The following is a 24503-nucleotide window of genomic DNA, read 5'->3' as shown; positions in this document are numbered from 1 at the left end:
TATGATTCCATGGCACCTGCGTTCCTATCCAAATAGAATCAAACTGAAATGTGCAATTGTTAATATCACCACGTTTTTTTATACCTTGAATATGATACACGCTTTATCAAATTTAGACCTTAAATGACCATTTCGCTGTATCGCTTAATTAAATTGGAAATGCTGTATATTGGCACTTTTTAAAGGAAAAATGTATTTTAAACATAGCTTTTGTGACATTTCTGTTGTATAGAACAAAGGGGGCGTGGCTTGGACGCCGATCGGGATGGCGGCGTGAGCTTGCAGCTCCGCGCCTGGTCCCGCTATTTCTCCTGAAAACCACACCATTGGCGCTCCCTGAAAGGCGGTTTCTCCGTAGGAAGTATTGAAGAAACATCGGAGAGCAGCTGGGGGTTAGCAGGAGACCGAACATAGAGCTGAGACCCGATTCCGGAGGCCGGAGGTGCCGAGCCGAGAGAGGAGAAAATGGTGGCGTAGGGGAACAGCAGAGACTGCTCGCGGGGCGAGGCGGATCAGAACTGAAACAGATTGCAAACGTCTGCCAACGGGGCACGAGGAGCTAGGGCCCACTTGAACAGGACCGCAGAGAGGAACTGGAGATGTGGGGGCCCACATCGGCCTGGTGTACGGCAGAGGCAGCACCCACCTCCCCCAATCTCTGACATGGCGATCGTGTGAAGGGCGGCCCCGGCCTCCGGTGGCTATCAGCACCATCGTGGGAGCTTGTGGCTGAGCGACACAGATGAGACGTTCGAGCGAGGTCTGAGAGCAGAAGGCGAAGCTCCCGGGACGGAGGGTGCGAGGCCTGGTGGAGTACCTAAGGCGGCCATATGACGACGCACGAGGCAGCTAAGATGGCCGCTGCTGGTGGAGCTTCCACCATGGAACACGGTCAAGAAGACACGACCGCGCTGGCCCGAGATGGCGGGTTTCATGCTCCCTCGGAAGTAACGGAGCAGGAGCAGAGGCTGAACCAGCGACTGGATAACACCTTGGATGCAATAACGGCGACTAAGTAGGCTTTGCATCAGGACATAGCACAGGTCGCCACGGGGCTGGGTCTCTTGAGGGCGGACCATGCTAAGCTCTCGGACAGAGTAAAAGAAAATGAACAATTACTTCAAGAGCTGAAACCAGCTGTAGTGACCGCGGAACACAAGCTGACTGATATCCTCAGCCGCCTGACCACACTGGAGAGACGAGCAGAGGATGCTGAAAGGCGTAATCGGAGGAACAACGTGAGGGTAGTAGGCCTTCCGGAGAAAATTGAAGGGGATGATGCGGTGGCCTATATGGAGAACTGGTTTAAAACGGTAGTGGCGCCGGAGGGCCTCTCTCCTTTTTTTCCCTGGAACGGGCACACAGGGTACCAGCTCGCCCACCTATGCAAGGCCGGCCGCCCAGGCCGATGGTGGTGAAACTCCTGCACTACAAGGATCGGGACCTGTTGGTACAGAGGGCGTGCTCAGTTGGCCCCTTTCAGGTGGACAATAGCCGGGTTACGGTCTTCCCGGATTACACACCGGAGGTCCAAAAGAACAGAGCGTCCTTCCTGACTGTGAAAAAAGAGCTGAGGGAGGAAGGGATTCAATACTCCTTGCTTTTCCCGGCCAAATTACGAGTGATTCTAAATGGGAACACCCAATTCTTTCAGACCCCGGATGAAGCATGGTCGTGGCCTGAGTTGTATCGCGCCGGAACGGACCGCAACGGCAAAAGTCAACGGGAGAGACATAAACCGCTCCAGATCCAAAAATCACAGCGTATCCGCAAACGAAACAAACTCAAGAGAGCGGTGCGGGATGGTCAGATGGCCGCGGACAAGAAAGGGGCGTTAGCTGTGACAGCGAGTATCACGAGGTCGCAACAAGAGAAGGCAGTAGTGGGGTCGGACTCTGACGATGATGAAGGAAAATCTGGAGAAGAAATATCGGAGGCTGAGAACTCGAAGGGTCCAGCGGTCACCCCACAGACATCAGATGGACTCTTTAATGAGTGACTATTGAGAGGGCTGAACAATTCCGTTGCTTCTACTGGGGCAGGCTCTCCTAGTGTTTGGCGGGCTGGCAGGTTTGGTGCTGTAAATGCAGTGTGGGATCGAGGGCGTGGGGTGGGGGGGCTCTGCCTGCCCTGGGTCGGCGCTAACTCACCCTCTTGCGGCCCTAAGGCCTCCTGTGGTGGCGACCACAGATTAGTCTGTATGCTGTGTTACAGGTTTGGAACAGGGCTGAAGCTGGGTTATTAGGTCCTGTCCTGGGGAGAGGGGTTTGGGGTGTTTTTTCAGTAGTTTTAATGGGGGGATGCAACTGCAATGATGTGGGCAATAACTGGTTGCCATTGAAACGGTACGGTAATGACTACCATGGGGACATTACCTAATTTGAAATGCCTAACATGGAACGTCCGGGGACTTTGAACAATGGTAAGATGCCACAAGGTACATGCTTATCTGGTGAGGCGTGGCGTCCAGATTGCAATGTTACAAGAAACTCATCTAACTAAGCAAGAATGCACTGCACTGCAGAAGAGATGGCGTGGTCAGGTGTTTGGCACCACGTATTCGGCGTTTGCTAGAGCGGTGCTAATATGGATAAGGGCGGGGATGCCGTTCCAGGTTACGAACCAGCTGGTGGATCCTGAGGGCAGATATGTGGTAGTGAAGGGGAGGTTATATGGCAGGGATGTGGTTTTATGCAGTGTATACACCCCCAATGTCGATCAGGCCCATTTTTTTGATGATCTGACGAGTTCACTGGCCTATTTCCTGGCGGGCCCCATCATCCTAGGAGGTGACTTCAATTCAATTACTAATGTGACACTTGATAGGTCGCACCCACCGTTGGCCTACTCCCCAGTACGTAGGTTGGCCACACATAGGAAGGACTGGCAAGAGAGGTGGGGATTGATAGATGTGTGGAGGGAGCAGCATCCTGACACTAGGGACTATTCCTTTTTTTCGGCCCTACATGCGTTACACGTCAGAATAGACTGTCCTATGTAGTGGCCCCCTGGCTGCCATGGTAACTCACATGGAATACCTGACTAGGACCATCTCGGATCACAATCCCTTGTTGGTATTGGTGCAGTGGCAGCGGGCGAGATCAGCGGTTCCAATATGGCGGCTGCGGCCTGACACATTGGAAGATCTGGTGTTTAGTGATACGGTCCAACAGGGCATTGAACACTACTTTGAGGAGAATGAGGGCTCTGCTACTGCGAGATCGGTAGAATGGGATGCAATGAAAGTGGTGGTGAGAGGCGTATGCATGGGCAGGTTCTCGAATGCAAGGACGTCAGTTTTGACTGCTCTAGCGAAAGCGGAGGATGCGTTGAGGGAATTAGAGCAGCGTAGGCCTGAGCGACCGGAATTACAGGAGCGGTTACTTGAGGCTAAGGAAGTAGTGGCGACCGGAACGGCTGCGGTGCTATGATTATAAGCAATACACCATTAAAGCACATGCCGAGAGAGATAAAGTGGGTACGCTCTTTGCTAGGATTGCTAACCCAGACATTAGAGGTTGCCCAATCATGAGCATAAGAACCGAATCAGGGGAAATAGTCTACTCGCAGGCGGCGGTGCTGGCGCGCTTCCAGTCTTATTATACGAAGTTGTATGCATGCCAACTAGGGGTGGAGGTCTCTGAAATAAGTGAATACTTGGACTCTGTCCCACTGCCAGTGCTAGATGACGAGGAAGCGAAGGACCTGGGTGGGCCTATAACGCTATCGGAGATTAGAGTGGCCATTAAAACAGATGGCGAGGAACAAAACTCCTGGGGTAGATGGCCTGCCGATAGAATTCTACCTGAAATATATTGATATTTTAGCGCCCAGACTATTGGTGGTGTACACTGAAGCTAGAATGTTGGGGTACTTGCCCAAATCAATGAGGGAGGCGCTAGTGGTGCCACTACTGAAACCCGGCAGAGAGGCATCCGATGTGATGTCTTATCGGCCGCTGTCCATGCTAACTGTGGACTATAAGATCTTGAGCCGTATTCTAGCCACCAGACTGCTACCACACATGACCAGACTAGTGCATGGGGACCAAGCAGGGTTTATTCCTACTAGGAACACGTCAATGAACATACGCCGACTGATCCATATATTAGACAGTGCTGGGGACACAGATCGAGAACCTGCAGTCTTATCGGTTGATATTGAGAAAGCTTTTGATAGCCTTGAGTGGGCATACCTGGACGAGGTGTTGGTGAAGTTTGGTATAGGAGAGGGGTTTGGGAGATGGACAAGAGTGCTGTATTCATCGGCCACAGCGAGGGTACGCCTAGGATCGATTATATCCTCAGACTATCCAGTCCGTAGAGTGACGAGGCAGGGGTGCTCGTTGTCCCCACTGCTGATCGCACTGGCAATGGAACCATTGGCGGCGCAGGCAAGGTCCGGGGCCATGTACCAGGGGATCAAGCAGGGTGAGGAGTTGCATTACATATCATTGTATGCAGACGATCTGTTATTATACCTGGCGGATGCAGAGCAGGCCCTGGAGGGAGCAGTGGACATGTTATCCGGATTTGGCCGATTATCGGGCCTTAAGGTGAACTGGACTAAGACTTGTATTTTTCCGCTGCGGGCGGGCGCGCCGTGTCCCCCTTGCACGCTAGGGGTGGTCTGGGAGCCATCTTGCTTCACTTATCTGGGTGTCCGCATCACCATGAGACCGCGAGTCTGTTGGAGGGTAATATAGGGCGTTGCGTGCGCGCATTGAGAGGTTGCATATCCTTTTGGGTCTCCCTCCCTCTATCGGTGTTGGGTGGAGTGGCGCTACTGAAAATGGTGGCGCTCCCAAGGTTGCTCTATTACTTTCGCACCCTGCCGATCTGGATTCCCCAGCGGGTCTTTAAAGAATTGAGGATGTTGGTGACTGACTTCCTTTGGGGTCACGGACGACGCAGGGTAGCATTGAACACTTTGATCAGACCCAAGCTTGAGGGGGGGATGGCAGTCCCCGACTTTGAACTATATTATTTAGCAGCACAGCTTCAAATACTCACGCAACACATCGCCAGGGAGTTCAGAGGGCCAGATCACGAACGAGGGACTGGTATTCAACGCCATGTCCTGGCCTACATAGTTATGAAACTAGATATGAGGGACCTTACAATGGAGGAAAAGACTATCAGGCTGTGTTGGCAAAGAAGTCTGAAGAGAGCCCGGCCGTATGCACCAGAGATACGATTGGGAATGCTGACCGCTCTGCCACATGGGGGTGACTGGTCTCCGCTATCAGAATGGGAGGAATTAGGCTTACAGATGGTGGGGGACTTATACATAGATGGAATGTTGGTCCCCTTTCAGACGTTGCAGGAACAGTTTGGCCTGCCGGACGGGAACTTTCTTCTGCATGCGGCAGTGGTTGCGGCGATGCAAAAGCACTGGAAGGGAGGGCTAATTGAGCCGGAAACGACCATGGCCTGCCAGTATGTGGTGATGGCCGCGGGTACGTTTAAAGCGGTGACCTGCCTCCATAATAGGATGTTAAATGAGGGACTGGAACCACTGCTGGCGCTAAAGGCGAAATAGGAGGACAGTATAGGTAAGCCCATCCCAGACACAGTGTGGGGCCATATTCTGAAACGAACATGGAAGGGGACAAGGAATGCACGTTTCCAACAGGTACACTTTTTTGTCCTACACAGGGCCTACCTGACCCCTAAAAGGATTAAACAGTACTTTCAGGTACTTGACGCAATGTGCCCGGGGTGCCTGAGGTTGACCTGGATCACCTGCTGTGGGGCTGTCCGAAATTGGGGACGTATTGGCCAGAAGTGGGGGAACTCCTGAACGTGGTTACTGAAAGGGAGGTGGACTTTGACATGGCGGCGTGCTTATTGCTTTGGTTTCCTCACACAAAGAACACAAAAATAACAAGCAAATTCATTTATCTAGGGCTCATGCTGGCCCAAAGAGAGATTACCTGGCACTGGAAGTCCAAGGAGGGTCCATCAGTGAGGAGATGTATGAATGAGTTGCTGAAATGGTCCGGATGTGAAAGTGTGCTCCGAATGAGACAAGCTGCAAGGACTGACAATGATAAAAGCTTGGAGATGGCGAGAGCATGGGAGATGATAGTTCAAGCGTTGTGTGACTACATGGTGGAAGACGAAGAATAAACAAATTGAACACTTAGGACTCCATGAGGCTTAAAAGAACAAAGGCAATACCCGATTTGTAGCGTGCTCCATTATCAATATAGAATGACTATGCCCACATCAGTAGCGGTTGGGGGGGGAGGAGGGAGGAAGGGATCGATTGGGGAGGGTTGTTAGACACCGAGGCTATGTTATGGAAGATTCTGAAGTTGAGCGTAGGGCTGGGTACATGGCAGGGGGTCCCCGAGAGGGGTCATACAGGTTGCCGTGGGCAACAATAGATATACCCTGGACCGACACCATAGGCGTCCACTGGTAGGTATGAGCAGGACCAGGTGTTACAACTCCGATGTCACTCACATAGGACGCCGGAGCATGCTGGCTGATGTAGAGGGGGGGGTGGGAGTTTGGGGGGTAAAATGCAGCTACTAAATGATGTCATTAACCAGACACCCCTCTGGGGTAACCACTGTGACGCTTTTGCTATGCATACGACTCGATGCGCCGCCCGGCCTCCGGGTTGTGGGCTAATTGGCTGTGTACGAATTTACTATTACTTTGTCTATGCTTTGTGACGTCATAAGAGTACTGGTTGATCTATTTTGTGAACTGGTTTCTAATTCTGCAATAAAAACACATTTAAAAAAAAATCAATCAATAGAACAAAATCTAGCCAAAAAGCATCATATATGCATAGATTAAGCAACACTAGAGACTCTAATACCAAATCATGAGGTGTCCTTGACAATTTTATTTTGTGTAACAGGGGAGAGAGAGCAACTGTGCTACTAGTATAATAATTTTATGATTTCAAAATAGCTGCTAGTATGCTCCACATCTCCCTGAAAGAATCAATAGACCAATTTAAACCTTCCCCCTTTTAAATGTTCAGGCAGCCATCTCAAAGAAAGCCAGATTACGTTCACTAGCCCACTTTCTGCATTTGTTTCAGCATTTACTAGATCTGTTCTTGACATTCTAAATATTCTTTCTGTTTGTAACAGTTTTGTAGCCCTTTTGAGGAGATACTGATTTACAAACTGTTCTATATTTAGCACTTCATGTTTGTCATGCCCCTTCTACAATAAAATATTATCTGTAGTTACATCTTTAGAGCTAGGGTGCATTGTTTATTGAATATCCAAAGGAAACAAAACGATCATCATACTTACTGTTCAACTTTTAAAAGAAAAATGCATGTTGTACCATATATATTGATGACATATACATTTATGTATTAACCATTGTAAATTTATGCCTTTGTATTTTAACTTTATAGGTGCAAAACAATGCGTTCCCTTCCAAACTGAAAGACCCTAAACATCAAATGGACATGTCCTCATCCAGTGCAAGTGACTGTTATTCCAGCAGTGCCTCAAATAATGTGTTTGTGGACCAAAGGTATTGTTTTTGATTTGCAAATTCGTGTACTTGATGTCCTATTTAACAGTTATTGCTGACAATAAGACAGAATTGAATATTTGCATTCAACATGTATTTACTTTGTGCTTTTGTTCCTTCAATGTGCTGTAGGACTATTTCTTCAAAGAACGAAGATAATAAAAACATACAGAAAAAACTTTTGTTCCCCAGATGTCAAAGTTATGCAGGCGGAGAATCACAAGATCTAGAAGACGAGCCTAAAAGGTTACTTGAAAATCAAACAGGTGCATATGAAGTGTTTTTTCAACAAAATGTATTTATATGCTATGTGACAAAAACAGGTTTGTTGTCTTAAATAGTGTTTTCACTTAAGGCTCTGGAGAGTAAATGGGAGGTCTTGCAATCTTGTGCTTGGGACTCGTGACCCAAATCTGGATGAACCGATTAACTTGCATACACTTTTTGTTCTCAATAATAGTCATGCTGGACCCTGAAAGTGTGTTTTAAAGAGATCTCACCCATTACAAATTGTCTTACCTGGGGTAAACAATGCTATAAGAACTAAATGTGATGGGGGTGCTTTGTTTACCCACATGTTAGGATTTAATACAAAGTAGACAACACTGGAATGCTCTTGGAAATCCCAAGGGAGATGTGGTCTGCAGTGAACTCATATTGAGAGCTAGCTTAATCCACTATATATAATTAAATATCTGTTGTTAAAAATCCGTAGGAAGACCTTCCTAAATATATGTTGACGATACCCCACTTGATTTGGTCTGAGGGTGGTGTATTCTGATACCAAAGTTAATACAGTTTTATCTTTGTGGACTTCTCCCCTCAGCTCATTATGAGGTCCACCATTTGACTTCTGTGCAAAAGACCCAAGAAGGTTTGATTGATGTTTGGATTCCACAGCCAAGAATGCAGGGCGACTCTTCTGAGATGAAAGGTGTGTAGAATATGGTTAAATAAGCAATGAAGTAGGACCATGATCTTCTATAGTTTGTATATAAAATATCATTATTTATAACAAATTGAAAAAATAAACGTAATAGGGAACACATTTGTTCGAGGCATGCTAAGCACTCAGACTTATAAGAGGATTCCTTATAAACAAATATCACCGATAATTAGTTGATTGATGTTGCTCCTATAGCATTTTACACCACATAATTTTGGCAGGCTGATGTGAGCGTCGTGGGTTATGGAAGCTCAGATAATCCCAGCTATTGCTTAGACGTATTGTGTAGTGCTTCAAACCCTCTGATCAGGCCACAATGCGCTCCAATTTGCCTATGTGTTCCCTGCCTTTTAATAGCATATGATTGGAAGGATGTTGTACATGGTATTTTCTGTAGGGCGATATGTTGGGTGGGGTGTTTAAGGTTTAAAGATAATGCTTCAGACAATGTGCAGCATACAGTACTGCACTCAAGCATGACTCAATTTAAAGAGTGAGAATAGATGTATATTTGATTACCTACCTACAAACATGCATTAGGAATTGAGTTCCAAAGTTTTGCTTTCTGTTTCTGAATGAAGGAGGATTTCCCCCCAGTTTATGCTTTGAAGTGTGTTACAGTCCGTATGGTAGCCTGTCTTGAATGCAGTGGTGGTGTTTTACCCCAGTTGGTGGCCTGGGGCCCAGAATCCCTATTTGCTGCCTCAATCTGCAACAAGTCACATGAAGTCTCTCTGGCAAAGAGATCCCTCAGCAGCGTCCCAACATAGTTTGAATCCTTAAGTGCCACAGACTCTACGAAACCCACAATGTGAAAGTGGTTTCCACTGGAGTCTGCCTCTAAATCTTAATTTTTCACCACACCCGTGTCGATCTGCTGTTCTGGTAAGAGAGGTTTTAGTCCTCAGTGATAGCCTCAACCTCCGAAGTTGGAAACTCTTTGCTCTTACGAGTCATGTAGTTTGATTGTCAACGTATTCCTTCAAATGGTCCATACGTAGGGTTAGTGTGTTGATCCTCCTGTAGCCACCAATCTGCCATTTATTTCAAGAAATAGCTACTTCAGTTCACGTTCTGGCACTGCAGTTTTGTGAGATGGCTGGTGTGGAGTATCCATCACTGTTCTTTTATCTGGATCTTGGATGTCTAACTGGCGTCAAAAGGCAGTTTGGCCTATCTAGTGTCAGCCTTCCCCATAGTGCTGAGCAGACTGGCTGCAGAAGTCACCTCTCCACTGCCTGTATAGCACAGTGTACCAATTAGGTGCTGGAGGGAGGGGTCAATGTGTTTGTCAATCCAAGTAGTCCCTGGTGGTAGCAATAATCCCTGTGCGGCTATGTAACATAAAAGCCCAATTATCTGTGCAATTGTTTCATAAGAATGGCAAGGGTCACATCAGCAGTATGTATTCAACATCCTAGCACATATGTTGAAGAGTTTCACAATGCGCCCCAGCACGTTGAAGCGTAAATGCCTGACTGATCTCCATGCCATATGGCGTCATTATTTCCCCAGAGAACTCACTCCCAATATTAGGTCTTAGTTGTCATTTTGCACTGTCTTCTCCTTCTTGTCAAAGGGGCCCACCCCCATGCCATACAACAATGCAGCTTGCAGCCTGGAACGCTGATGGAACCCTCTTAACTCCGCAGTGTCCATTGGGCCTGATACAATGCAGGTGGCTGCTGCACCGACACAGCAGTGTGAGCACGGGTCCCCCTTCAGGCTCACCAGTCACCGCTTGGTCTCCTGGAGCCCGCTCCGCTGCCACCAATCTTTGGCAGTTCAAAGCAATAGTACAAGGCATCCCAGTATCCCTGGAAACCTGAGTACACAATATTTGTAAAACAACAGTGGTCTCCTCTGAGGGAGTTTTTAACCTATCCTCCCCTAGCAAGAAACTGTAAGTTGTATACGTACTAAAGCAACAATTTTGTTATTGATATTTTAGTTGTCATAATTATAAATGCAAAAAGTAAGTGCTCCAATGAATGGTACAGTGATAGTGATTTGTGACACAAGTGAGCAAAAGTGTGCTGGTGTTCAAACCCATAAACAGACGATGCTGACTGAATAGTAGTTCAATTAAAAAAAAACAGTCTCAAAACTGCCACTGGATTCAAGCTAGCCTGGCTGATGAGGGCTGTGAGCCCGAAACCGGTTCCAGGATGCTTGTTTCCGGTCCAGGGAAGACATGGCTTGGCAGTTCAGGCTGGACTGTTCCCATGAGGCACAGGGTCAAGACTGATTTGCATATAGCTGTGTCTGAACTGGGGTGGCGAAGTGAGCTAAAGAATGATGAATTCAATCCAGATGTGTCATGGGGGTGAGTGTCTGTAAAGTTTCAGTGCTCGGTCCATCATTTCCTTGTGTTTGCTTTGTTTGCCCTAAGTTGGCAGGATATGTTCAGACGTGGGTCCCTTGCTCACTTTGCCACTGGATTCAAGCTAGCCTGGCTGGTGAGGGCTGTTACCCCGAAACTGGTCCCAGGATGCTTGTTTCCGGTCCCAGGAAGACATGGTTTGGCAGTTCGGGCTGGACTGTTCCCATGAGGCACAGGGTCAAGGCTGATTTGCATATAGCTGTGTCACAACTGGGGTGGCGAAGTGAGCTAAATAGTAGTAGTAGTAGTAAAGCTTTTTATTCGACAATTTGTCATTAAGCCATCACATAAAAAAATACATACATAGTCATATATTAAAATCTGAACAAAACATTCACAGTACAAATAGGTGCAAAAAAGTGCAATATGTGCAGGACCCTGAACATCATCACAAATCAATTACAGTTTTTGGGGCGGTACATTACTTGTTCAAATACGATCAACCTTTCTTCCATATAATACAAGACCAATTGTTAAAAACAAGGTAATACAGTTATAAATAATCAAAGAATAAAAAATGCCAGCTTTAAAAAAACACTAAAATTCTAGGTTTTCATTCCTCTTTTCTTTCTAATCAAGCAGACGCTAAGAAGGTACCTGCTCACTCCGAATGTTATCAGCCTAGTGGTTGAGGATCTAAGTATCCTTTCTGCCTTTTTATACGAGCGTGTGCCCAAATTATTGCAAAGGGGTCTGATCCATTTCATGCGCTGTAATTTATACAACGGGCAAAAAAAAAGGATATGAGCCTCGTCTTCTTTTTGGTTTAAGTCACACAATTTACAAAGGGGGTCGGTTCTTTTAGAATTTCCCCATCGACAAGTATTTGCGTTTATCTGTAAAACCCCATATCTGTAATGTAGATATACGGTTTTAGCCAAGGGTGGTTCGACGTCATCCATAAATTGTTCAAATAGAGGGGTATCCTTAAATTGCAGAAACTTGTGAGTTAAGGAACCAGTAGCACGTTCGTATACATTAATATTCACATAGTTCCAATAAGCAGATTTTACTAGTTCTTTGCAGGTAACTAACGAGGTAATTGACGTAGTCGGGGTGTTCCAGAAGTTTGATAGGCCTATTTTTGTAAACCAAGTAGATATATGCTTCAACCACTTAATTGAATTAAAAGTGTCCAGTTCCCTGATTTCCAGCAGGCCTGCTCTATAGTCAACGAGTTCAGGGGTAGACCATATTCTTACCCAATAGATCAATGGCCTCAACCAACACAAGTAGTCTGTGCGTTTTAAATTAATGTCTATATAGACAGGCACTAGAAGCGTTCTTACTGATAATTTTAGTAGGCGTCTAAAGAACGCATTCTCCTCGATGGAAAATTTTTGATTTGAATGAGGCCCCCAAATCTCGGCCCCATACAAGGCTGCAGATTGCGCTTTGCCTTTAAACACTTCAATCGCAGGAGTTATAGCTTTTGGAGTACTCCCTCCATGAGTTTTTAAAATGGGGAGAGAGTTATGCTTGAGTGTTAGCCTACTTTTTTCTATTTGGTGTATCCAAGACATTTTACTGTCAAGTCTGATGCCCAAATAATCAAAAAATTCCACATACTCCAACTTGGTATTATTTAGAGCCAGATTCTTTTTAAAAGTTTTAGGGGGGTGAATGGCCATATACTTGGTTTTAGATGAGTTGATTTCTAACCCCTTTAACTCGCAATAACTATGAAATTGATTTATTAGATTTTGCAAGCCTTTCGGTGTTTGTGATATTAAAATGGTGTCATCCGCAAATAACAATGCTGTGATGGCCTCATTTCCCAGTTTAGGGGAATCATGATTACATTGGGGGGATATCATTTACAAAAAGTGAGAAAAAGGTCGGGCCAGCACGCACCCTTGTCTTACACCCCGTTTCACTGGTATGGCTTGAGTGAGTTCGCCATTTCTTCCCCACCTTACTTTAGCAAAATTATCAGTATGAAGCTTTATAAGGTTAACTAGTAATTCATCAGGGACGCCCATCATCATTAAAGTATCCCTTAGTAGGGAACGAGGGACAAGATCAAACACTGAGCGTCAATCTACAAACGCTACATATATGCTGCACTTCTTTAGTTGAATATATTTCCAGCAGATACACATAAACCTATGCACCTGGTCCACAGTGCTTGTCTTAACTCTGAATCCTGCTTGATATTTTGAGAGGATTTTGGATTCCTCTATCCAAGTTAAAAGTCGATTTAAAATATGTTTGGCAAAATTTTTTTGTAAAATATCGATTAAACTAATTGGTCTGTAATTACCTGGGTTATAGCGATCCCCTTTTTTGTAAATAGTTACTATTTCTGCCCCCTTCCATGATTTCGGGGATCGGGGTTCCCAACAAGATGGAATTACACAAAAAGTTTATGTAAGGGCACCATACGTCAATATTGTGAGTAAATAAGTCCCCGGGTAATTTGTCCGGGCCTGGTGCCTTGCCCGCCTTGATTGCCTTTATAGCACACAAAGTTTCCTCCATGCTAAATTTAAGTGGATTAGTGCACTGGGGGGTCAATCCAAAATAGTTACACCCTGGGATCACCTCAGCCGAATCATATAGTTTTACAAAATGGCAAACCAAGGTTTTTCATCTAGGATAAAATCCCTATTGGAGCTACCTGTTTTGTTATTTTTTGCTATCAGGCTCCAAAAGGTACATTGATCATGTTTCCTGGCAGCATTTAGAAGGTCATCCCAGATTGAATCATCCCATTCCCTTTTTGCATTATACAGGAGTCTTTTATATTCATGTCTACACTCTCTAACCCTCATCTGGTCCTTGGTTTTCACAGCAATGATTAAATTATTTTTGGCTAAGCGACACTGTTTATTAAACCAAGGTGTCTCTAATTCCAGCTGCCGTCTTACATTATCTTTTTTCTTTTTGCTACAAGTTTTACTCAGAAGGGGGATTAGTGACTCTACTAAGTGATAATGCATTTTGAGGACGTCATGAGATCCCAACCTCGCGTTATCATATAAGGGGATGATATCTGAGAAGGTGTTATAAATACCCAGAAGCGTATCTTCTTTTCCTAGGATATATGGCCACTTTATTGCTTTCCTATTGTTGGAGACGGCAACATCGGCCACCTCCCTGCTAGATTCGGGCTCATCACTTGATATAGAATATAGTTCCGATGACATCCCCAATTGCAAGGGAAAATGATCACTCTCTGGTCTGATCACAACCTTGAAGTCTGACAACAAATACCATAGGTTGATTGTAATCAGCATAAAATCGATCAATGATTTGGACGACCCCTTACTGTATGTAAAATTTGCTGGCTTGTCAGAAGCTAATCGCCCATTACATGCCCTTAGATTATTAGATACAGTTAGTTCGTAGATCTGCATAGCTGCCACTGTACTTTTTACAGATTTTACGCTGTCTAAGGAAGGGATATCATTAGCCCGGTCTTCATTTTCTAACAAATTTTCCAGCCCACATACGGGCTCGAATTGACAGTTGAAGTCCCCACCTATGATTATTTTGGAATCAGGCTCTAAGTTACACAGGTATGAACTAAGCTGCTCTACAACCATTGATTCCTTATTTCGAGGATTTGGTCTATTATAAATATTTATCAAGTAATTATCTCCCATGTCTTTCGTGGTTATCTTAACCCCAAGCAAATCATTAGAAGCAAAATACAAGGGTGAAACCACAACGTTCAGGGATATCCTTATCCAAATTAATAGACCACCTGAGGGTCGACCTCTTACTGATGCTATTGCCCCACAATGAAACACCTTGTAACCAAGCCTATGTACCATATTGATTGCCCAAGTTTCTTGAAGGAGGATGATATCATGCTCCTCTAAGAAAGAACTCCAATTCCTATCTCGGAGATTCCTTGACAACCCCGCAGTGTTCCATGACAGGATTTTTATATCTCGTTTTAGGTTGCATTGTACTGGGTTGCCAGGATCATTAATGTGTAGATTTGGGTTTACCCCTTCCTTGGAGACCTCCAAGGGCTCATTCCCACTTGCCAAATCTAGGGCCTCATTATTTAACGTTAACAACATATCTTGATCCTGAATAGGACAAAGAACAGCTGAGTCCCTCCCTTGGTAATCGACCAAGATGTTGTTCGGTGATTTCTCAGCCCGTATCAATTCTGCTGTCTTAGTTGCCAAGGGCGTTACACAGGTCCATGCGTTCGATGTTGCCTATAATTCCAGTGAATGCACTCTAGATATAGGGGGAAGGGTTCCACTTTGTCCATAATCTTTTATTTGTCAATGGCCCCACCATGACCAGTTTTTGTCCATGTCCATATTATGTGGATTTATTAAGCCAGCAGGAGTTGGGGGATCAAAGAATGAGAATCTATTGTCATTTGTGAACCCTAGCTTTGGTGGTACTCTGTTGTCTTGAATCCATTGCATTGGATAGAAATAACTTAGATCGCAAGTTCCGATTCTTAAATTACCTCTTCTTGGTTGTTGGCTGTATACAAGCTGTGCAATTGAGGGGTCTTTGAAATTCACTAGGATACAATCCCCTTCAATGTCTTTCGGCCTAGTACCCAACCAACTGACTCTTCGCACTTGGATGACCTGGCAGTTAACAGTATATGGTAAAGGTCTGTTTTCTCTCAACCAGTATAAGGTCTTATTTTTTAATTCATCATACGATTCCCTTCTATTAGGTTTTAGAGGGGGGACGCCGGTGAGCACTACCACATATGTTTGGCACCCTGGTGGAAGATGTGCGTTAGGGGCCTTCTTCGGCACAGGATTAACTATGTTGTGGTCAGATGATTGGATATTGTTGTTATTGCCACTGGTAGAAATAGAAGCTATGGTTCCTGTTCCATCCGTGGGTTTTGAAGGTGCTGCGTTTTGAGAGGTGATGATGTTGGTTACCTGGTTAACTTTGCGTGGTGCAGGCTTTGGAGGAGCAACCAATTGTTTTCCTCCACTGTTTAAGTGCGCTTTGGGAAGTTCCACCCGCGGTTCGCCCAATACAGCATTGGGCCTACTTTGATCTATCGTTTTGTCTTTCCTAGGTGGACGAGTTTGTTGCACTGGTTTAGAGGTCGTTATGCTTGATTCCGTTATTACGGTGTCTGTTCCAATCTTGGAGTGGAGTTTGACCAGTGATTTTAGAGCAAAAAAATTATCTAAAGAGGTTTGCTCAAATTTGTCCAGGCGCTTTGTGAGCACTTCCAGTTTTTCGACTACCGGTTGTAATAAGGTAGTCATAAGATATTGGATCTGGTCAGTCAACAGATTAGCTGCTGGTGGATCTTTGGGGCTGTTTACTAGTTCAATGACTGGGGCAGAACTATCAGGAGTTGTTAGTAATAGATCACCCTCTCGTTGCTCTCTTGGTTCAATCCCAGTGTTCGCGGGATCGATAACTTGGGATTTACAATGCATTCCCCCATTCATATAACTTTTTCGGATTCTCTTTAAGGCCTTTAATCTGTAGGCTTTACGTGGGGTAACTAACCTTTTCCTTTTTACAGCAACCGTACTAGATTTTGAAGGTGGGGATTGTATGGCATCTTCTGATGGAGTATCATGTATCATTATTAAAGGCAAAGCCGGTGGATCGGGCACTATGGTTGGAAGACGATGTCTGCTGTTAGTGTCACCTGCGGTTTTATTTATGGGTGCTGGGTCAGAGGTGATCTCAAGGATGTCACTATCTAATCTCTGATCAACGACACAAGGTTGCAGATTGCTGGGGATTATATTAGTTTGATTTTCCAATGGAATAGTGTTTGTTGGGGATTTAGCCTGCGCCAGTGACCCCAAGGAAGAACGCTTATTAGCCAAATATTCTCGTGATAGTCTGCGTTCTGCCAGGATGATTTCCTTCTCTGCAACAGAGACGGCGCGTGTTATAAAATTATCCATAGTCCCTAGCGTACTGTTTCCCTCTCTCCGTGAACATCTACCGGAGCGGGTAGCCATTGGGGAATATCCAGGCATGGAAATCTTTATCACAGAAAATGAGTACTAATGATATGGGCCAGCAAAACAATTCTCAATTGTACCTGTATTGTTAGCGGGGTGGCCCGTCCTGGCCCCTGCTGGCCCCGGAGGGCCACAGACGGCCCGCCCTTTGCCAGGGCTTTGCCCAGCGTCCCGCTTGCGTCCCGCAAGGCGGACTCTCTCTTGATGTTATAGGCTAGGCGGTAGTGGGCGGGGCACTCAGGGGGGGCGCTGACCGGATGTCACGTGGTCAAGCAGGGACTCCTGGGATAGTGAGTCCCTGCCGCACTACCCCTGCAGCCTCCTCAGATGTTCCTCCCTCTCGGCAGTCACGGCAATCAGGCAGGTGCGGTCAGTGTTGTTAAGTTGGTGGGTCCACCCACGAAGCGAAGCGGCTCCTGCGCAGCGGGAGCGGCCAGCTGCTGGATTCAAAGTCAGAGGGGACGGCAATCTCCCACAGCGTCCCTGGGCTCGGCAAAAGGTGAGCTAAATAATGATGGATTCAACCCAGATCTGTGACTGCGGGATGAGTATCTGAAAGGTATTGGCACTCAGTCCATCATCTCCTTGTGTATGCATTAGTTGCATTCAGCATATAAGTATGTCAAAATTTCCGCCCTCATTAAAGTGAATAAAACTGGGTCACTCAGGAAGGTACCAGCCTACATAAACAAGGATATATGAATTACCCTAACATTTACACAAAAATATTGAAAAAGTATTTATTTTCTATGTTTAAAAATCAAGATCTTACCTCTCATTGAAACGATGAAGGGAAGGAATAAGAACCTCTCATCATAATTGCATCAAATGTGGGAACAAATGCTTCAAATCTAGGAACTGTGAATGTGGAATCATTGTAATCAAGAAACAAAGATGGGGCAGTGGCATGCAAAGCATTATCTGGCAAGCTTCCATATCTACAATGATTGTCGAATGGGAACATGATGTATTAGAACTCTAATGAAAAACAAGTTCAAATTGATGCTTATCATTTGGAGAGGTATAGGCAGAGACATTCTAGCAAATCAAGGGATGTCAACCCTGAGTTGATCAAAAATCTGGTCTCCTTAGTTTTAGGGGGTAACCCCCCAAAAAAACGCAATAATGAGTCGCATTGTAGCCTAGTGACAAAACGCTAGGAATTATTTATCAAATAATAGAAGACAAGGATCTTCCTACCCGCTAGAAACTCCTTTTTGTGCGACCCATATGGAAAAACAGTGCCAAAATACTGTTACTGGGATAACCTAATGTGTTTGATCCATAGTAAAAGAATTGCAAAATGTAAGAAATTGAATTATTGGGTGAATGAGCTGGGGGTGAAAACCCTTCTTAAGCAGCAACCACATCCTTGTCCGGTTGAGCCACAAAAGTCACCAAATTAACTTGTACTTAATCCTCTGATAGCTTGAAACAAAAGCATTCAGGCTTAACGTAGAGGCAATGTGTAAAGTATTTATGCTGCACACAAGTGGTAATAAAGTGAAAACACAACTCTAGAAAAATCCCAAACCAACTTAGAACAATAGCAAATCTTTTAATAAATAAAATTACATCTAAGTGAATTAAATCTTTTTTTATAAACAGATTTTATTGTGTCAAGTGTCAAATATAATGCAGAGCTCTGTAACCCAGAAGACTTCTGCCACAGTATGCATTGCAGGATCACGGCATTGACATTTAGATTATAAACGTTCAATAAGAAAAACAAGAGAAACTAAACATTATAAACCCCCTCCCGTTGCACAATTTCATCCCCACATCCTGAGTGCCACTCCAACGCCCACTCCAACATGTGAAGTCCATCACCGTATCATTGGTTCTGCCACTCACAGGATCGAATGATTAACCTAGAATGGTGACATCCGCTGGGGTACAGGCTCCAGATAAAGTCCCCAGTAATCCGCCCATCGCTTCCAGATCTTTGGATGTTTTTGCGAGCATCCCCTCGCTTTGAATATTGGAATCTTGGGCCCATACAAAAGTCAAGCCCGTTCTGCCATGCTGACAGAGAAGGTGGAGCTGCTGCTTTCCACAGCCTTGCAATATCCCTTTTAGAAAATGTGAGTCCTAACAACATTAGATATTGTTTGTAGATGTTTCTCCCCACACCCTCCATTACGTGCAAGAATACTATTTTTTTTAAACCTATTTTTATTGAGATTTTGACAGAATACAGCATACTGTAGTACCATCACATTATCCACATAGGAGACGTTACAGAGTTATAGGACTTCAACTGTGCATAAGTACACATCACCAGTGATTGTCCCTGGCCCCATCTCATTGTAATGCATAAATAAGGGGTACAGTTTCTAGCGTTACTGATGCTTAGGGCAATTCCCTGTGTCCTGCACACCTCAACAAACAGGTAAAACAGTGTCCCATCGTCCTTCCTGATGTCTCGTTCTTGGTTCCGTCTGATCAGAAGGCTTTATATAGAGGTACTACGAATCGTATTGAACAGCTCCCAACTGTGGAGCAGTGAACATAAAGGTAAAGAACCCACCCTCTCCCACCTCCCTCCCTCCTCCTCTACCATGGTGGTGGCATTCAGAAAACATGTACTACAATTTCTGTTGATAGATGGTGCTTAATAACTGAAAGAGGTGCAGAGTTCTGCCAGAGGAAGCAAATACAGCGGATGGCAGACCCCGTGAAAGAAAGGTGACCAAGGGGCCCCATTTAAATTCGAAGTTCTTGAAGTTCTCCCTAAAGACATCAGACATTCGTTACAAAACTGAGCAGTTTCCATAATCTAGAATGCCAGAGAGAGATTGCCAGAGCTTCCCTACTCTTCCAGGCGGCTGCCAATGTGATCTTCACTGCCCCTATACAGAGCCACATGATACTTTTAACAGCCCAAGTCTGGTGCTCCAAGGAGGGGTCCCGGAGTCCCAGAAGAACCCCTGCCATAGTAGTTGGGATAGATATTCCAGCATATCTTTGATGTGGGCAAGTATTTCTTCCCAGAAAGGCCGTATGTGCGGGCATTCCCACCAGATGTGCTGGAAGTCCCCCAATAGCCCGCAACCCCTCCAGCATCTGTCGGACACATTGGGGAAAATCTGTCTAAGCTTGGAGGGATGGAGGTACCAGTCCATCATGGTCTTGAGGTGTGCTTCCCTGAGGTCTATAGAGTGATTGAATCTTGATTTTAGACCATAGATGGGCCCATTCATCATCCGAGATGCCTCGCTGTAGTATTCCTTCCCACATGGACATATATTGTGGACGCGGTGAGAGTGTAGTGGTAAGGAGAAACTTATAGATAAAGGAAATCACGCCTTTCATAGAGGTAGCCTTAGTGAGAAAAGATTCAAATTTCCTGAGAGAGCGAGTGGCCGCCTCCCTGACATGTGGTGTGAGAGCCCAATGCAATAATTGGTTATAGTGATATCTTTCTGGGTTCTCTAGGTTATAGTCCCTCTTGCAGTCTTCAAAAGTGAGGGGATCAAAATTTTGGAAAAGGTGTGATAGGGCTAAACATCCCCCTTCCCTCCAAGCATCAAACGGTCCCGCCTGTAAACCTGGGTGGAATGCAGGATTAAAATAGAGCAGAGTGAAGGGAGAGGGATAAGAGGTCCACCTCTCATCACCCGCCACAGAATCCCATGCTTTAAGAGTAGTGCGTGTAGGAGTGCTAGTGTAGGTATTCCTGGGCCTGTCTTGTTTAGGGTGCCAGCTCAGGTCCCAGATAGTCCTTCCAGTCACTCTACAGTCCATATGTAACCAGTGTTTGTCGGACTCTCGCTTCGACCATTATATCAGTATTCTTAGCTCGGCTGCTTTATAATATAAATGGATGTCTAGAAGTCCGACCCCATCCTCCGAGCGAGAGTGACGAAGTAACGAAAAAGAGAAGCGAGCACGTCCCCCCTGCCAGATGAAGTTCAAGATCATGGTCTTAACTCGCCGAAAGAAGTCCCTTTCTAATTCTATGGGCAGATCTTGAAATAGGTAAAGGAGCTTAGGGCGAAGTGTCATCTTTACGGCATGAATTCGACCTAGCCAGGTCAGGAAGTGGGGCTTCCACTTATGGAGCTCTACTTGAATGCGTGTGAGCATGGGGGAGAAGTTAGCAGCATAGAGTCCTTCTACTTTGGCTGTGAGCTGGACTTCCAGGTATTATATAGAAGAAGAGGTACATTGAAAGGGCGTGAGAAGTTGGAGCTTGCAGAATTCCACCTGGGGGAGTGTGAGATTGAGGATGTATGACTTGCCTAGATTTACTTTAAAGCCCGCTACTGCTTCAGACCGAACTATCTCCGACTGCAAGGGTGGAAGGGACGTGGCTGGATCTGTGAGAGATAACAATACATCATCAGCGAAAAGGGAAATTTTATGTTGTTCCCCCGTGAAAGGTATCCCCTGAATTGCAGGATATGCTCTAATTGCCGCTGCTAGAGGCTCGATACTAAGGGCGAAGAGTAGGGGTGAAATGGGACACCCCTGTCTGGTACAGCTGGAGTGAATGTAAGAGGACTAGGGCACACAATTGACAACAACTTTAGAGTGTGGTTGAAGATAATTAGCCCGAATTTGGGTGCGAATCCGAAGGCCGTGAGAGTCTGGAAAAGGAATGTCCAGTCCACCCTGTCGTAAGCTTTTTCCGCGTCCAACCCCACCAGGATCGCGGGAATCTGACTTCTGTTGGCCTTCTCGATTAGGTTCACAATTTGGCTGGGGTTATCGTGTGTTTGGCAACCCTTAATAAAACACGATTGATCTAGGTGAATGAGATTAGGCATGAGATCATTCAGCCTCTTAGCTAAAATGGAGGAGTATAGTTTCACATTAAGATTGAGCAAAGCGATAGGCTTATAGAAGGGGCAAGCATGAGGGTCCTTTCCTCGTTTGGGTATAACAGTGATCACTGCTTCCGACAGAGAGCCGATGGTCGAGCCTTCCATCGCCATCTTATTAAAGAGCCGCGTAAGATGTGGGGTAATATCGGGAGCGAACGTTTTGTAAAATAGGGCGGTGTACCCGTCCGGCCCTGGGGCTTAATGGAGCTTGAGATCTTTGATAGCAGAGGTAAAGTCTTCGGGGGTGATGGGGGCGGAAAGGAGCTCATTCCATTCTGGGGAGACCTGTGGGAGATGAAGGGTTTATAGATAAACCCGTTGGTCGTCTGAGTCTAAGTGATCCCCAGTATAAAGAGTTTTGTAAAAGGAACCCAAGAGTTCCACTTTTTCCTCGTCTCTATGGATGAGATCCCCATGTGGTCCCCGGATACTGCCTATGTTTTCCCTTTCCCGTTTGTCCTTAAGCTGCCTAGCAAGGTGTTTGCCAATCTTATTGCCCTGAGAGTAGGATAGTTGACTCAATTTAAGCAGGGTAAATTCTGCCCTGTTGTTGTATATGACTCAGAGTTTACCTCTAAATGCCATCAGAGGTTTTGCCTTGTTGGGTCAATTTTTTGGCTTGTTCAGTGGAGGTCAGTTCTGCCTCCAGCTTTTCTCTTTCTTTTGTGCGTTGCGAATTCAAAGTGGATTTAAGGGAAATGCATTTTCCGTGGAAGACTGCCTTAAATTGGTCCCAGGTGGTAAATTCCGACGTGTCTTCCGGTTTGTTAATGTCAAAAAATTCAGTGATGGCTTCTCTTAGTTTAGTGCAGGATTCCTTATCCTGCGCAAGCGCGGCCGGGAAATACCACCTTTGAGGAGCAGAGGCGTTTACACTCCAGGTCATAGAGATCGGAAGGAGACTGTGGTCTGATATTGAAAGAGGGAATATTTATGGCCACATCTCTGACAACTTCCCCTTTGCAAGAGGCATGCGTCAAGACTGCCCATTATCGCCGTTACTCTTTGCTCTGGTACTCTCTCTGACGATGCGGGGCCTAGTAGGGGCAGATAGTAGGGAAGATCGAATATCACTATACGCAGACGACATCCTTTAATATCTAACCTAACCAAAGAGCTCCATAATAAGCCTCTTAGATATATGTGCGGCGTATGGTAAGGCGTCAGAGTCCAACCTCAACTGGCCCAAATATATAATGTATGTACTGCACGGTCCACCACCGTCTCAACAATTGCCCACTTAAGACTGCGGAAAGTACGTTCAAATACTTGGGGGTTTACATCACAGCCGACCCGGGAGATTTTTACAACAAAAATCTACAGCCACCACTAGACCTTCTCAAAAGAGACATACGTCACTGGGAAACACTGCCACTGACCTTTCTGGGTAAGGCAGCACTTTTTAAAATGATGGCCCTGCCTCGGTTCCTATATATTTTGGAAAATACACCATACTCAGTGACGCCGTCCTACTTTCAAGCTATTGCAGCGCAGGTCTCCAATCTGCTATGGGTCAATAAACCACCACGTATTGCACAAGCCAAGTAAGTCCGCGGATGGTACGATGGTGGAATAGCACCGCCTGATATAAGACTTTATTATTGTGCAGCGCAGCTAAAAGTAATCAATCAATGGGTACATCTCCCACAATCAGACCCGGCATTGAAGGTCGATAGGGGGCAATTGGGCATGAGGGGTATGTTTGCCCCTCTCTATGACAAACCGTTGACATTGACACTATTTGGACCACTGCGACACACACTTGAATTGTGGCACGCGGCCCAGGCCAAATTAGGATGGCGGGGGTACTAACCCAGCTTACCCCACTATGGGACATAAAACGACTAGGAAAACTTAGGAATAGTAAAGGGTTCGACCGATGGGATGACCTTGGAATATCAACATCGGAGATTTGTGGCAGAGAGGGGAAGTGATTTCCTTTGAGCACCTACAGCATCAATACGACTTAGCCCCCTCAGAAGCATACAGGTATAAGCAGATAAGACATGCCCTGATGGCAGCACTGCCACATGGCTCAGAAGTCCCGGAGGCATCACCTATGGAGGGTAGATTGTTAATTGATTACATGCCGAAGAAGGTGACCTCCCTAACTTACTGTAAAATAGTGAATAACTTGCCTGATCCGACAGAGCCTCTAAGGGACAAATGGGCCCAAGATATGGGGGAGTTTGATGAATCAGAATGGCAAGAAGCAATAGCCTCCCCCAAGGAGGTGGGCATACCCTCACGTCTTAGACTAGTGCAGTTACGCATCCTACACCGTTCATACTACACTAGAAGCACAAAATAGGGAGGGTGGACCATCCATTCTGTTTGCGAGGCTGCGGTGATGAAGGAACTATTTATCATACAATATGGGAATTTCCTTAAATAGCAGAATATTGGGCGCAGGTGCTTAGAACTATATCGCAGTCGGAGGGGATCTTGCTTCTACCTGAGCCCAGGCGCTGTTTACTAAATGTATGGGAACCAAACGACCTTACGCGTATAGGACAAAGCTGGGCATGATGCAAAAAGGAATATAGCACAACAATGGGGAGGAGCTGAGGTGCCTATTCTAGCAGCATGGAGTAGGGATATGGATACAGCCATGATAACTGAAAGAGCAGTATTTGACAGGAGGGGATGCCTCAAAAAATGGAACAAAATCTGCGGGGCTTGGAATGCCTAGAGGGGGAATATTTGCGATCCACCACCAGACCGAGATGACAATGCTTCAGACTCAGAGGGGGACTGATTACCCAGGAATACGTGAAGGGGGTTCTAACTGCTACAATAATGAATAACTATGGCTTTCTCATATTTGCATGTAACCGTGATGCTTTAGTGATTATCTGCATTTAAAATTGTTTTCCTGTATTGCTGGAATTAAAATGA

General features: G+C 45.6%; 1 protein-coding gene across 3 annotated transcripts in view; it reads left to right on the top strand.

Moving 5' to 3' along the window:
• The window catches only part of CCDC18 (coiled-coil domain containing 18), a 1483839-nt gene that overhangs the window by 420481 nt on the left and 1038855 nt on the right, over window positions 1-24503 (top strand). For 2 of the 3 annotated variants that reach the window (XM_086953920.1, XM_086953918.1), the window contains exons 10-12: window positions 7390-7511; window positions 7644-7777; window positions 8338-8445. In XM_086953920.1, the coding sequence (XP_086810046.1) occupies window positions 7390-7511; window positions 7644-7777; window positions 8338-8445 (364 nt within the window). The remainder of the gene's footprint in view (window positions 1-7389; window positions 7512-7643; window positions 7778-8337; window positions 8446-24503) is intronic. The other variant, XM_086953919.1, reaches the window with a different exon arrangement.

Source organism: Lissotriton vulgaris, chromosome 1_1 (genome assembly GCF_964263255.1).
Source record: "Lissotriton vulgaris chromosome 1_1, aLisVul1.2, whole genome shotgun sequence".
NCBI lineage: Eukaryota > Metazoa > Chordata > Amphibia > Caudata > Salamandridae > Lissotriton > Lissotriton vulgaris.
The sequence above is the reverse complement of the archived record's forward strand: the minus strand, read 5'-3'. Positions and strand labels throughout refer to the sequence as shown.